Source organism: Magnolia sinica, chromosome 19 (genome assembly GCF_029962835.1).
Source record: "Magnolia sinica isolate HGM2019 chromosome 19, MsV1, whole genome shotgun sequence".
Taxonomy (NCBI): domain Eukaryota; kingdom Viridiplantae; phylum Streptophyta; class Magnoliopsida; order Magnoliales; family Magnoliaceae; genus Magnolia; species Magnolia sinica.
This window is the reverse complement of record NC_080591.1, coordinates 7,981,948-7,996,025: the sequence shown is the minus strand read 5'-3', so window position 1 is coordinate 7,996,025 and position 14,078 is coordinate 7,981,948. Positions and strand designations below refer to the sequence as shown.

At 39.2% G+C, this 14,078-nt stretch overlaps 1 protein-coding gene across 1 annotated transcript; it reads right to left on the bottom strand.

Annotated features, from left to right (window-relative positions):
- Positions 1-783: 783 nt before the first annotated feature.
- LOC131234315 (ATP-dependent Clp protease proteolytic subunit 3, chloroplastic) lies at positions 784-11,845 on the bottom strand. Its single transcript, XM_058231101.1, has 5 exons — positions 11,504-11,845; positions 7,570-7,684; positions 4,483-4,658; positions 1,490-1,585; positions 784-1,383 (listed from the first exon to the last, which is right to left on the bottom strand). Exons 1-5 carry the CDS (start codon positions 11,774-11,776, stop codon positions 1,090-1,092), a joined length of 954 nt encoding a protein of 317 aa, XP_058087084.1. The 5' UTR covers positions 11,777-11,845; the 3' UTR covers positions 784-1,089.
- Between the last annotated feature and the right edge of the window lie 2,233 nt (positions 11,846-14,078).

Sequence of the window (14,078 nt, the reverse complement as noted above, 5' to 3'; positions counted from 1 at the left end):
TTTTGGAAGGCATGGCTATGGCACTGCATATGTTCTCCACTCATCAAGTGGCATAGGCATCAATTAAGGAATGGATATGGAATCTTGGCCTGTCCCTTTTAGACGTCCATTTCATTGTATATGTTCGTGGTTCACCTGATGACCGGATGGGCCTATTTTGTGTCAAAAAATGGTGGGGCACGCCTGATGAATGGCATAGATAACCGACACACGCGACGTTGATTTGGGAATAAAATTGCTACTCAAAATCACTCTTTAAGCCTACATGTGGAAGTTGCTTCCTTTGCATTGAGTGGAACAGCCATTTGCTGAAATGGCCATTATGGATAATTCAGCTCTTTGCTGCATTGAGCTGACTCGCCATTCAGAGCTGGTATGACAGGCTTTCTCCATTCCACTCAAGTGTAAGTGTCCTCCATTTTTGGTGATCCACAAACCATTGATCTGGCGGTCCCCAAAGTGAATGATTAACCAGACAATCCAGATTGGAGGATCCTAATAATCCAATCTTCAGCCTTCTTTCCAGACTGTTGCTGTACTTTCTTTAGTCTGTGTATGCCACTGCTGAATGACTTTAGGTCTTCCAACTAAAAAGGAAAACCCCATCCACTCTGCAGACAGTTAGATCAACGGTCTGGATATTCAGCAATGGGCCCCACTTATCCGAAATGAACAAATCCATGTCCTGATGCACTGAAACCCAATAATATATCTTACATTTCCGCAACCTGGCTGCCGGTGCTGTTGATTGAGAAAATGCAGAATTTGAGGTCTTATGAGACATGAGGATGCAATGGCATGACATTATCATAATGCATATGTGGACATATCAAGCTTCATAGCTTAAAATTCTTTTGAAATGTATTTTTGGACACTAAGATCAGACAGTGATCCTTGTATAAGTTTGTACCGGAATTTCAGCCATTGTTATAGACAAGGATCTTTCTCCCGTCCGTCACTCATTAGCGACTTTTACCCTTTCGTAGATGGCCAAATCCAAACACTCCCAACCTCTGAAACCTCTGCAGCTTTGCAGATTCTTCTGATCATAGTGATACAAGATGGAGGAGCATGGCCCAATTACGCACCTCACACTGGCGTGGCCGCTTCCTTTTCTTGTTCTGATCCTTTCTCCCCATCGCCTTCTTGGCTTCCTCCAAAGCCATTCCGCGAAATCTTCTGCTCTGATGGCAAATTCTTCTTACCTTTCCGGCTCCCTTCGACTTTCCACAAATCCCACACACGAGTTTTTGGCGGAGGTGTTGATTCTGCAATTGGGGCAACCAGACCCGGTTTCCCATCATCGATGATTGCATCTACCAGACCATATTCCTTCGCCTCCCAGGGGTTCATGAAATAGTCACGATCAGTGTCCTCTTCGATCTACAATCACGAAAATAAAGGCAAAAATGAAAACAAGATACAGACAGTAACATCAAAATGTAAAAGAATGCCATGATCATGATAGGCTTGAGATGTGCATGCCCACCTGCTTCTCAGGCTTCCCTGTAATTCTTGAGAATATTTTGTTCATCTTAACCTTGTGGTATGCCATTTCTCTGATCTGTAAGCCCATTTCTGTTGCCTGCATTCAGATAGAACCATGAGTAAAATTTTCGAGGGCTGTGCATGAATGACCTACCACAATACTAAGACCTTGAAGCAACCAATCCCTTAAAAGGGATGAACAACCAGAAAAGTGATGAAAATTTAGAGTACGACAAAGGCCTTTCCTTCCCAATTCAAGATTATATCACATATCCAAGAAGATATATCAGGCGAGCAGCGTGGTCAGAGAGAGAGTCTGATGAAGAGGAGATCGGCAAGATCGTTTAGGAGATGTATGGAGATAAAGAACTAGGTCCAAATGAGTTCTCAATTACTTTCCTCCAAGATAGTTGGGACATCATCAAATGGAATATCTTCTGTTTCATGATAGTCATCTAAGTGAAAACCCTAGCAGTGAAATTAAGGAGGTCCTTAGCATGGTTATTTCTCTATTTCAAGGAACTTTTGTCAAAAGAGGAAAACTTAGATGGTATTTTGGTGGCTAATGAGGCTATGAATTCTGCAATCAATGGTGAGTGATCCCGGGACAGTCTGCATACTAGATAAGGAAAAGGCCTAGATCATGTTAATTGGAACTTTCTGCTTTACTCTCTTGATAGGATGTGCTTTGGGAGGAAATGGATGAGTCAGATAGGGGAGTGCATTAGCACAACATCATTCTCCATTCCGGTTAATGGCTCTCCTTCATGCTTTTTCACTAGTTCTACAGGGCTCCGGCAAGTTGACCCTCATTCTTCCTTCCTCTTTACCATTGTGGCTGAGACTCCAAGTATGTTGATAATTAAGGATTCCTCCTTGCATATTGTTAGAGACTCAAGAATCAGAAGACTAGAGGTGATCATACCCCACCTTCAGTTTGCAGATGACATGCTTATTTTAGGTGAGGCATCTGCGAATAAGTTACGGGGTATCGAAAGAGTCCTTTGATGCTTTGAAGCAGTTTTGGGTCTTCAGGTTAAGTTAAGGAAGAGCATGGAGCAGGCGCAGCCATGAACTGGGAGGTGATTGATTCCTTTGCCGAGCTTTTGTGATGCAAGAGCTCAAGTCTTCCAATGAAATATCTCGGTCTCTGTATCGGGGGTTATGCAAGTATGATCTCTTTTTGGAACATGATCATTGAGAGGATAGATAAAGGATTGGCAAGGTGGAAAAATTCTTAACTATCCTTGGGGGTGGAAGGATCTCTCATCAAGTCTGTTTTCTCTAGGGCTCGTTTGGCAGCATGGATTGTAAATCCTGTGTCCAGTGGATTTTGTGAATCAAATTTGAGGTGGTAATGCAAAAAAGTTCTTTTGAGGTATATTGATTCCTCTAAGATTTGGATCCCTCAAAATTCTTGCTACCAAACAACCACAAAAGCAAAATGAAATCCCCACAAATCACTCCAAATCGCTGCTGCCAAACAAGCCCTAATTTTCTGGTGTATTTCCTCTCCTTGTTTAAGATGGCAACAGCTGTGGTAAGGAAGATTGAGAAGATTCGGAGAGACTTTTGTGGGAGAGAGGAGAGGGGCATAAGTTTCATCTTATCAGGTGGGCTATTGTGCAAAGGCCAAAAGCGGAAGGTGATTTAGGATAGGATTATGGGCAAGATAAGCCTATTTGGGCATTACTAGGAAAATGGTGGCGGAGATTTGAAGAAGGGCTGGAAGCTTTGCGAAGAGAAGTCATATTTTTAAAGTATTTGTGCATGCTTGAGTGCGAATGCATGTGTGTCTGCTGTTTGCAGATGACAGTTTTGATTGGTGAGACGGGGCAGGGAGTAAACACACAAAGCTAGAATTATGGCAGGATGTTTTAGAATCTAAAGGTTTTTAAAATAGTCAGACTAGAACAAAGTAAATGGAATGCAATTTTAATAACAACAAGTAGAAACTAGAAATTAAATTTAATTTTTTTGAAATCTTTTTTGAATTAGTTAAGATTGCTGACAAAGTACCCAAAATTGACCATTTTTTATATCTTGGGTCAATAATTCATGAGAGTGGAGAGATTGAGAAGGATGTTGCCCATAGAATTAGATCTGGGTGATGAAGTGGAGATGTTCGTCTGGAGTTTCTGTGATTGCCTCAAACCAATCAAACTGAAGGAGAAATTTTATAGGATAGATATAAGACCTGCCACACTTTATGGGACAGAATGTTGGGAAGTTCAGGAACAACACATTCATAGGACGAGTGTAGCTGAAATGAGGATGCTGAGAAGGATGAGTGGCAAGACGAGGAATGATATAATTAGAAATGAATGCATTCAAGGTAACTTGGGAGTAATGCCAATAGGTCGTAAGATGGTTTGGCAACAAAGATCAAGAATTACACCAGTTAGATGAAGTGAGTTGGTTCAAGTTGAAGGCTCTAAAAGGGAAAGGGGAAGGCCCGAAAAGACATTGGTGGAGGTGGTAAGAAAAGACTGACCTGTGGTTTAACTGAGTGTGTGGATAGTTTCTGGGCATGCCATTCCATCTAGTTGGCCTATTGTTAGTTGATCCAGAGTGTTGATATGAGGGGTCACAACATGGATGGAGATGCATACAAAATCTCACAGATTGGAACATACTGACCCATGGATCAGTCACCTACAAGTGGATTGTTAAGCAGAAAATATACACAGTACAGAAGAAAGGCCACCGATAGGATGACTTGGATAGTTCCAATTTGGAAGATATTCAAGATACCCCCATCCACTGTGGGGCCCATCAGACAAATGGTCATGATATTCAAACCATGGACCCACTCATTTGGAAGGGGGAGAACAGGAACTATTCATGAAATGATGCATCAGGATCCAACAATCCTCATTATAAATGTAAAAGGAGAGTAAAGCACCTGGGGAAAGAAAACTTCCTATCTGAAATAAAATGCCAGCATCTTAAAATAAATGCCTATGAGCTACAAAATAATGAAGTAGTACTCACTTTCCCTCCAGCAGTTCCCAGCGGTTGATGGATCATTACTCTGGCATTTGGCATGCAAAATCTCTTTCCCTTTGTTCCAGAAGCAAGCAGAAATGCGCCCATAGATGCCGCAAGACCCAAGCAAACTGTAGACACATCTGCCTTGCATAACTTCATAGCATCATATATTCCCATTCCTGCAAAAGGTAGTAAGTAATATGAGGGTCACACCGTCACGATAAAAAAACAAGTCTGTCATAGAGTGCAACAATTATGAAAATCAAATACACCCTGGTGGATGGTTAACTTCTGCCCAAAGCACATGCACAAACACATTATGTGTGTAGGTGAACTGACACGGGAATACAGTGGGCCCCATCATTACGATCACCAGGTGCACAAAATCAAGCTTGTCCACTCGCAAGGCAGGCCACCATGTACTAAAAAAAATGGACGGATTTAGTTAGTCCCCCCGATGGTCTGATTCAATCTATAAGTGTGTCTCAGCTTGCATGTTTTTTAAATTATCAAAGGATTCTTGCATGTTTTTTAAGGTAAATTTCTTGAACAACAAAAAATAAAGTAAAGACGAGAATCCTTGAACACTATCATGATATAGTGGTATTCCTTGGTGTGTATCGATGGAAAATGGATGATTGATGAGTTTTATTTTCTGATTTATTTATATTTTCTCAGTTTTTTTTTCCCCAATTTTAAAGAAAATCACAAAAATCTTAGGTTTTAAATATGAATTGTGATTTGATGCAATTCCACCCTAATTACGATTTATGATACGATAACCATTTTGGCAACATTACAGTATGGTAGTAACCATGACACCAACAAATAATGAGAGTGTTGCTTTACAAGTACAAATGGGAAATTATATGCTAGTTGTAGTAAGGATATCACAGTATCCTTGGGTTTTCATTTTGTGCTAGTGAAGCCCATTGTTTAGTAAACTGGATGATCGGTCCACTGGTCCCACCATGGATGGATCATGCCCCAAAATCTCATCAAGAGGGCAATCCTCCCCTTTCACTTTTGTGGATGCAAATAGATGGTTAAGAGTAGAAACAAAGTGACCATCCACATTCAACTAAAAAAGTTCCCAAGATTATTTGCCATGATCTTTCCCGTCTAGGAGTTTTCGAGTAGTAGTCAATCCATAGTGGGTCTCACGACATCAACAATCTGGATCACAGACCATGGACCCTGATTGTGCAACTGAAAGCCCGAGCATGCTATGCATATCCTTGGATGAGGTGATTCATCAGAACAGAAAACAGGGGAAAAGATCAATTACAAAAGTCAGCTTGCTTCCACAGGTTGGGATAAGCCCTGTCTGTGGCTTTTTCATCCTAGTATCTGTTTCAACAAGGACAATGGTGTATTTTAGAAAATTTGAGTTCCAAACAAAAACAACAGGGAAAACAAACTCTCCAAATTCAAGTTTATGATAATTGCAAGCTGACTAAACCATGACGTTGAGCCTGTAGCTCAAATGGATGGTGCACTGTGTTATAACCATGAGGTGACAGGTTTGATCCCCAGCTTCACGTCCTTCAAATCAAATAGTGCAATGCCAATTCCATAATTCATCACCAACATATCTTCTTCTTTTTCCCTTTTTCCTTTTATTTTATATTCACCAGTTCATGGGCATGATGTAATAGCAAAGAAGTGCATCGTCTTGATGCAAACTGATACAATTTTCTGGTTAGTGCTGCAGCCAATGTTACCTAAAACAAATTGTCCCCACATGTTCCATTCTGGATCGAGCGATCTGGATTATGGATCATTAGTGATCTAGATTGCTATTTTTAGTGACCAAAATCACAACTCTATTCTTACTATTGATTAAGCTAGTGCAAATTTATATTGACAACGGAGATATTTATAATTTAGTTGTTTAGTAATAATATAATGCTAAGTATGTAGGGTAGGTAATAATAGCATTCACCATTTCATATATAAATTGCAATATGAGTTCATATGTAAAACTATATTCCATACACGATCTATGAATTGGAGTGAAGGATGTTATCCTACTAGCATTCCACGTATTGGAGGACGTAGCATACCACGTAACAAAATGACCCACAATCTAGGTAATATTGGCTACAGCTTGTATTCACCCAGAAGGACAAACTCTAAGACTAACGTGCGACGCTCGGAAATGAAGTACAATGGGCGTTCTGCCCAATATTCACAGTGAATAGTGTTCCAACAGGCACGCTACCAGGAAATACTACAAGCTCGGTCTGTGCTAGATATGGTTTTTCTGTCTAAACAACCAGAATGGGAAGTGAGCTAATTTCTTCTATTCGAGGAAACAAGAAGAAATAGCAGGTCAGGGGAATGGTGGTCACACTTTCCCAGTGAAAGCTATGTACCATGCATTCCCCTTGCTCACAATCCTAATCTTAGCCTTTCTCCCATAAATCCAGGTTATCCATCAACCTTCCTCTTTAACCCAGCCTCTAGGAACCAGCATGGCAAAGGCTCACATCGACACCACTCACACGCCCACAATGCCTACCCAGTACTACCCACAACAAAATTACATGCATATCCTAAATAGCGAGCAGGCAGAGTAGGGTCTTGGTGGGGCAGTTGCCAAGCAATCCACTAAGCACAAAGCACCGTCATCTACGAAGAGCCATCCTCTAGTAGTTGGCTGCACAGAATAGCAGGGGAACCCACTGATACATGATTGCCAAGTGACAATATCACTCGCATGCTAACACAGTCACACCCCACACTGCACCTTAGCAAAACTATCGTGTGCTACCCACAAAAGGATATTTGCGAATATTCAATGTCTAGAGCATGCAGTTTCAAGGCAGCGAGCAGAAATCACAGTGTGAGCATTCATAGGGACCATCGCAAAATGCTTTGTTTAAATTAAACAATCAGATTCCCCATATCAAGAAAAATGCCAAATTTTCATTGTCAAGATAAAGCTGATTTAAACATGTATAGAGACAAAAGTAACTGAATTGAGTCAACTGACAACATTCTACTGACCATGAACCCAAAAAACAGAAACCTTAACAGAACACCCAAAATGAAAATCAATTCCATTGAGTGAATTTAAGTGCGCACCGGCAGTTACGGAGCCACCCGGAGAATTTATAAACAATTTGATCTCTTTCTTCTGGTCTTCAGCATCCAGAAATAAGAGCTGGCTGATAATCAGATCTGCGGTCATGGTATCCACCTACTCATCAATTAAAAAAAACCCAAGTCAACTGACAATCTTGAATGCTCAATATTCAAATTCTTAAAAAGGAAAAAAAGAAAATTATGGAAAATTCTTGCAAATTTCATATTGAACACCCAATTAATGGGTGCAAATTATGCAGCTTTCCACACCCTTCGAACCATCTGATCAATTTGGTTTATGGTTAGTGGTGTAAGCAGTGGGCAGTCATTCCAACAAATTAAATGAACCATCTGAATCAATGAACATCTCCACCAATGAGTGTTGGTTGTGTACACACTTTGCACATGTGGCAGCTCAAGTTAGCGCGGAAAACATCAGTAGTGTATATATATATATATATATATATATATATATATATATATATATATATATATATATATATATATATATATAAAAACCTCAATTTTACATTTATAAGTAAAAAAACAACAGCAAAAAAATGGAAAAAGAAAAGCCAAATAAAAATTCAATCTTTAAGGGGCTGTCTCAGTGCAAGCAAGGTCATGCACTGCACATGTTACACCGGTCATGCAATGCAGGACTACCTGAGATGTGCCTGCTTGTTGAGCACTTGGGACATGTAGTGGTGGAACATGTGGGGAGATTAAGATGGTTGGAAACACACATAATATTATGGTGCATGTGTACACCAATTGGCACATTTGGCATATGTAAAGCGCTTGAATATTGATAATGGCACATGTGGGTGCTTAAACATAGATGGTTGCACATGCAACACATTTTTCACACATGATGCCTCTTCACAGAACATTATGTTCCTGCATAGACTTTTAGCAAGTACAGTCTATCTGACCCTTTGAGCAAGAATAAGCTATCCTTGAGTAATAATCATAATCGCTGTAATGTTGTCCTCATTTTCCTCGAGTGCAAAAAGGGTGCTTCACTTCCCTGTAAGTGACTTACAGGCCCAACGTTAGCATTTTTGAAAAGAGGGAAAGGGGGAGAAATGCACCAACAGCCTACCTGCAATCAGCTTCTCTCTCTCTCTCTCTCTCTCTCTCTCTCTCTCTCTCTCTCTACAATTGCTAGGGTTACAAGCTACACATACGTAGATAAGGGAAAACATAAATAGAAGCTTGATCCAACTCCTTTGCGGCCCACAAGAAATTCTATTGGTGGGCATTCAATTACCGTTGTTTCTTGAGGTGTGGCTCATCTAAGATTTGGATTTTTTATTTTTATTTTTATTTTTTTTCGGGCCATGCCTCATAATAAATTGTTGAAACATACATCAAGGCGGGTCCCATGGTCCAGTCCATCATGGTGGACCATTGCTCTTATATTTTTAATTTTTATTATTTAGCTATTGCCCATTAAAATGGACCATTTTATTTTATTAAACCATCTTGTGTGTGGTCCCAGAAGTCATACAATGATCAGGCTCTATTAAGGCTTTCAAGATTGGCATTGGGTGAGAAAGTCGAGTTGCTTCCAACAATTTGAATCATATAAGATCCAACTCTATAAATGAGTTGGTATCAACATCTGCTTCTGGAGTTCTGGCTGATCTAATGTCTTCAATGGTCTCGAAAGAATCCTTAGTCTCTTTGTTGGATGTTTCTTTAGTATGTTGCACTATTTTCTTATAGTCATTCTTCTTGTTGTAAATCCGGCAAAGAACCCAATCATCTAGCTACAACAAAAAGATTTCTTAATAAGCCCAATTAAAATTTTCCCATAGTTTCCTACCAATTTTTATATTAAGTTATTGCTCTATATTATAAGTATTTTGAATCAGTGGGCCCACTTTTATGGCTAACTTATGATTTTTTTAGCTTAATAATTGGCTTAAATATTTATCTAGATGGCCTAACAAAATTGTATATTTGGTGCCAAGTTTTTTTTAATGTAATCATAACATATTGGAATGATTCCCTATGCTAAACTTGGTTCGATTTGAATATAAAGCTTCTTACCTGTAAGTAACTTACAGGTTACCCAAACACAAAAACCAACTTACCTGTGAGTGACTTACAACCTACATCCAAACAGGATTACCTGTAAGTGACTCACTTACCTGTAAGTCACTTACAACTTAGGGCCTGTTTGGATGCCTGTAAGTTGGGTAAGTGGGAAGTTACTTATAGGGAAGTCACTTACAGGTGGTGTTTGGGGGAGAAAAATCACCTGTAAGTAACTTTCAACCTGTAAGTCACTTACAGGAAAATCTACCAAAAAACTGCAGGGGGATGAGGGTGGGAAGTCACTTCCATGTAAGTCACTTACAGGCTCAACGGTCAGATTTTTAAAAAGAGGGGAAGAGGGAGAAACGCACCAACCCACCAAATCTCTTTCCGTCTCTGCAATCTCTCGCTGCAGTTACTGCCTTCCGTCTCTTCTCCTCCTAAAACGGTAGGGTTTCATCTACCCTTTTTTTTCTCCTTTGAAAACGGAAGGGATCGCGTGCTGAGTAATCCGTAAAATCTGTGGGATCCACCATGATATATGTATTTGATCCACACTGTCCATCCATTTTAATACTTAATTTTAGACGAAGAAAGAGATGGACGGATTGGATAAACCGTCAGGGACTGTGGCCTGTGGTTGGTGATCCTGTAGATCGTTTATCTGGATGGTCTCACTGTGGCCTGTGGTTGGTGATCCTGTAGATCGTTTATCTGGATGGTCTCACTGTGGCCTGTGGTTGGTGATCCTGTGGTGTACTCGCAGTGTTGGTGAATCTCTTAGATTGCATAGTTAGAATGCAAGTAATTTAACGATCTACGTCAGTGTTGGTGAATCTCTTAGATCCTGAGCATCAAACTCCTCATTAGAGAATGAGAAAAACTTTGATGATAGAGTGGGATTGATGATGCGCTGGCCCTTGGAAATTACATCAGATTGCACAGTTGGAATGCAAGTAATTTAATTATTAGATTTTCTATTAATGTTTTTAAGTTTATTCTCAATGCTTAAATTGAGTTATTACTCCATATTATAGATTTTTTGAATTCGTGGGCCCACTTTTATAGCCCACTTGATGATTGGTTTAGCTTAATAATTTTCTCAAATATTCATCTTGATGGGCTTAACAAAATAACATATTTGATCCCATGTTTTTTTTATATGATTATAACATTTTAGAACGATTCCCCAATCTAAGCCATGCTCGATGTGAATATACAGCTTTCTACCTGTAAGTAACTTACAGGTTATCCAAACAAAAAAAGTAACTTACCTGTAAGTGACTTACAACTTACATCCAAACAGGTTACTTGTAAGTAACTTTCACCTGTAAGTCACTTACAGGTAAGTCACTTACAACTTAAAAGAACTTACAGGCATCCAAACAGGCCCTTAAAGAACTTATAGGCATCCAAACAGGCCCTAAGGGTGTATTTGGTTGCAGCAAATAGCATGGAACTTCATGATTAATCAGTCTCATCTGGTGTAAATTTAATGATATTTCATGAAATTTGGTGCAACCAAACACAACTTAAGCTGATAAAGCCTAAATATTTATAAAAAAAAATAAAACAAAATCCAACATAAGAAACCCAATTGCCATCTTACATCTCTGAACTTGAAAAACATGAAATTGGCATTATACTAAAAAAACAACTGGCAGAAAACATCTGGCATAACAAAAACCCACATGAGAAGAAAATGTAAATGATACCTGCACCCATGATTTTAACAGATAACCCATTATTGTCTACTTCTTGTCACATAGCAGTACAAAGTTGTCCTACTGAATTACCAAAAACTACGGAAAGAGGGCCAATCTATCAAAAAAGAACACCTCAATTTAAAAATATGAGAAGGGGTAAAATAGTAAAAAAGACCCAAAACCTGAGAACCCAGGAAGACGATCCTCTGCCTGAGGAGCATGTTGGTAGTGTCAAGCTCATCCAACCTAGGCATCCAAGGGCCAGAAGAAGAGGTGGTGAGGGCCCAATCAGAGGAGAGGGTTTTTCTGTAATTTTGGACGGATTTGAGGGCGATTGGTTTTCTTCTATTGAGAGTGTTAGGAGGAGGGATTGGGTTGAGATTGGAGGGTGGGAAGAGGCCATGAGAGAAGGAATGTCTTGGAGATATGGTGGTTAACGGTGTACTGATTTCCATGCTCCTTTTTTTTGTTTTCCCTGGATTTGAGAAGTTTTGTTTCGGTTGATGGCGGATTTTGATGAGGGTGAAACGCGAAGGGAAGAATGGGGCGCATGTTATTCGCTGGACCCATGGAGCGTACTTTAGACTTTGCAAGCTGCGTTTTGCTATTGTGAACCAGGGTGTTATCGAAGGCAGGTACCCTCCCACGTGGAAGCAGATTGGGTGGTAACCCCAGCTCCCTCTAGCTAGGTGATGTTCGGTGGTGTGTGGCCCACCATAATATTTTTTTATATCCACTCCGTCCATCTATTTTTTAATTTTATTTTTGGGCATGATCCCAAAAATTAAGAAGATCCAAAGCTCAAGTGAACCACACAAAAGGAAACGGTAGGGATGATGATACCCACCTTTGAACCTTCCTAAGGCCCACCATAATGTTTATTTATCATCCAAACTGTTGATAGGGTCTAAAATAATTGGATGAATGGAAAACACGAATACCAGCTTCATCCAAAGCTTTTGTAACCCTCGGAAAGTTTTTAATGGTAGACGTTCAATCACCACTGTTTCCTTTAGTGCTTCACTTGAGGTTTTAATCTCCTCTTTTTTTTTTTTCTTTTTTTTTTTCTAATGCTCTAAAATGAGCTGGAAAAACAGTTGAACGGTGTGGATAAAACACACACATCACGGTGGGCCCTACAATATCCAACACCACCTTGATGGGTGGTGCTGGGGTCACCATCCAAACCGTTTCTTTGCTCATTTGTTTTACACCATTCAAGGAAGGGGAAGTTATTTGAATTTGATTCTCTGGCTGCATGTGACGCTTGATACGCAGGCTACAATAAATGATACAAGATGTTAAAATTAAATTAAACTAAGTAAATTGTAGAACCCTCTGTTGCTAAGTTACAGTCCAGAATTCAGTTTGGTTGGACCACTAATATTAATCTGATAGTCAGATAATTAGGTGTGGATATTGGGTTATTGCACATCTAATCAGGTTCACATATTTTGGACGGTTTGATTTATATTGACTGTATGCTGCTTCTTGCAAATTTGATGTAATTTTTAAGTGCGTGCGTATCATCCATCACACTCTGCCAGAGTATCTTGGATTTTCTCTTTGCGAAACGGGAGTGTTTATGTATGGCTATCCACACCATCAAATTGTGGTAACATAGTGGATGGAGCTTTAGGGTTGTAGGGGGCCAGGTTTGGGCTGGCCAGGCTAGGCCTGGCCCAACCCTAGCCTAAATAGTTCAAGACCTTATCTCCATGCCCAGCTCGCTTCAATTTCTATTTTTAAAATATGAATATTTCATATTTGTTTCATCTTATTTATTGATTGGGTGGACTGCAATTGCACAAATGAATGTTTATCCCTATGGCCATCATTTCTCATGAGAACTAATTAAAGCAAGTTATTTATTTACTTGTGATGATCTTGTGGCTTCATATAGTGTTTTTAAAGATATGCAAGGCTATATGGAGATAATTTTTTGATAATACAATTAGAATGCATCAAGTGATATTGGAGATGGTCGCTCGCAAAGGAACAGTTACAAAACAGGTGATAAGAAAGTCTCTAAAAAGTTATGCATTACCAACAATTTTATCAACCATTAGAATGTCTTAAGAATTTGAATAGCCATGACGGAGCTACAGATGTAAGAGAAATGCACAGGAAAATGGCATTTCATGCCAAACAAATCAAACTAATCACTATCCTTCAATTATAACTTTCAGTTATCAATTTTTTAAATTTTACATTCATAGTGTAATCTTTTATTTATTGCCAAGCAAATTATATTTCTTAGTATAATCAATTATTTTAATTTGCTATTTACATTTCATAGCGTAATTCATAATGTTGATCAAGTACCTAATATAACCTTAGCCCTATTTTGAGTCTATGCTTGTAAGCCAGATTTAGTTCTCCACTCCTTAATGTGTTTTGGAGTTATTACTTTCAAATGATTATAAGAAATCATTCATTATTTTCATTTATTTGTAATGAAAAGTTAGTTTGTATATAAGTTAGAGGTGTGACTCATCATCACATGATAAACTATTCATTTTGCATATCGCCATATTATATTTATACATTAAGTAAGTGGTTGAATAAGCATCCAAATCTCATCGTACCTTGGTCATACTGTACGTGTCTATCTAGCACCTGCACACTAACACCCGAAAATAAAACATCCCCTGTAGTAGAAGATAGTAGGTGTAACAAATCCCATGCACTAACAATCCCCTATACTAGATGACCCTCAGTTACAAGGCTTACTGTCAACCTACCATGTGACGTGTA

Coding starts and splice junctions, on each gene's coding strand:
- LOC131234315 (XM_058231101.1), bottom strand. CDS start 11,776: ATGGAAATCAGTACACCGTTAACCACCATATCTCCAAGACATTCCTTC. Junction 1,586..4,482: donor TGGGAACTGCTGGAGGGAAA/GTGAGTACTACT, acceptor ATCTGAATGCAG/GCAACAGAAATGGGCTTACA. Junction 1,384..1,489: donor CAGGGAAGCCTGAGAAGCAG/GTGGGCATGCAC, acceptor TCGTGATTGTAG/ATCGAAGAGGACACTGATCG.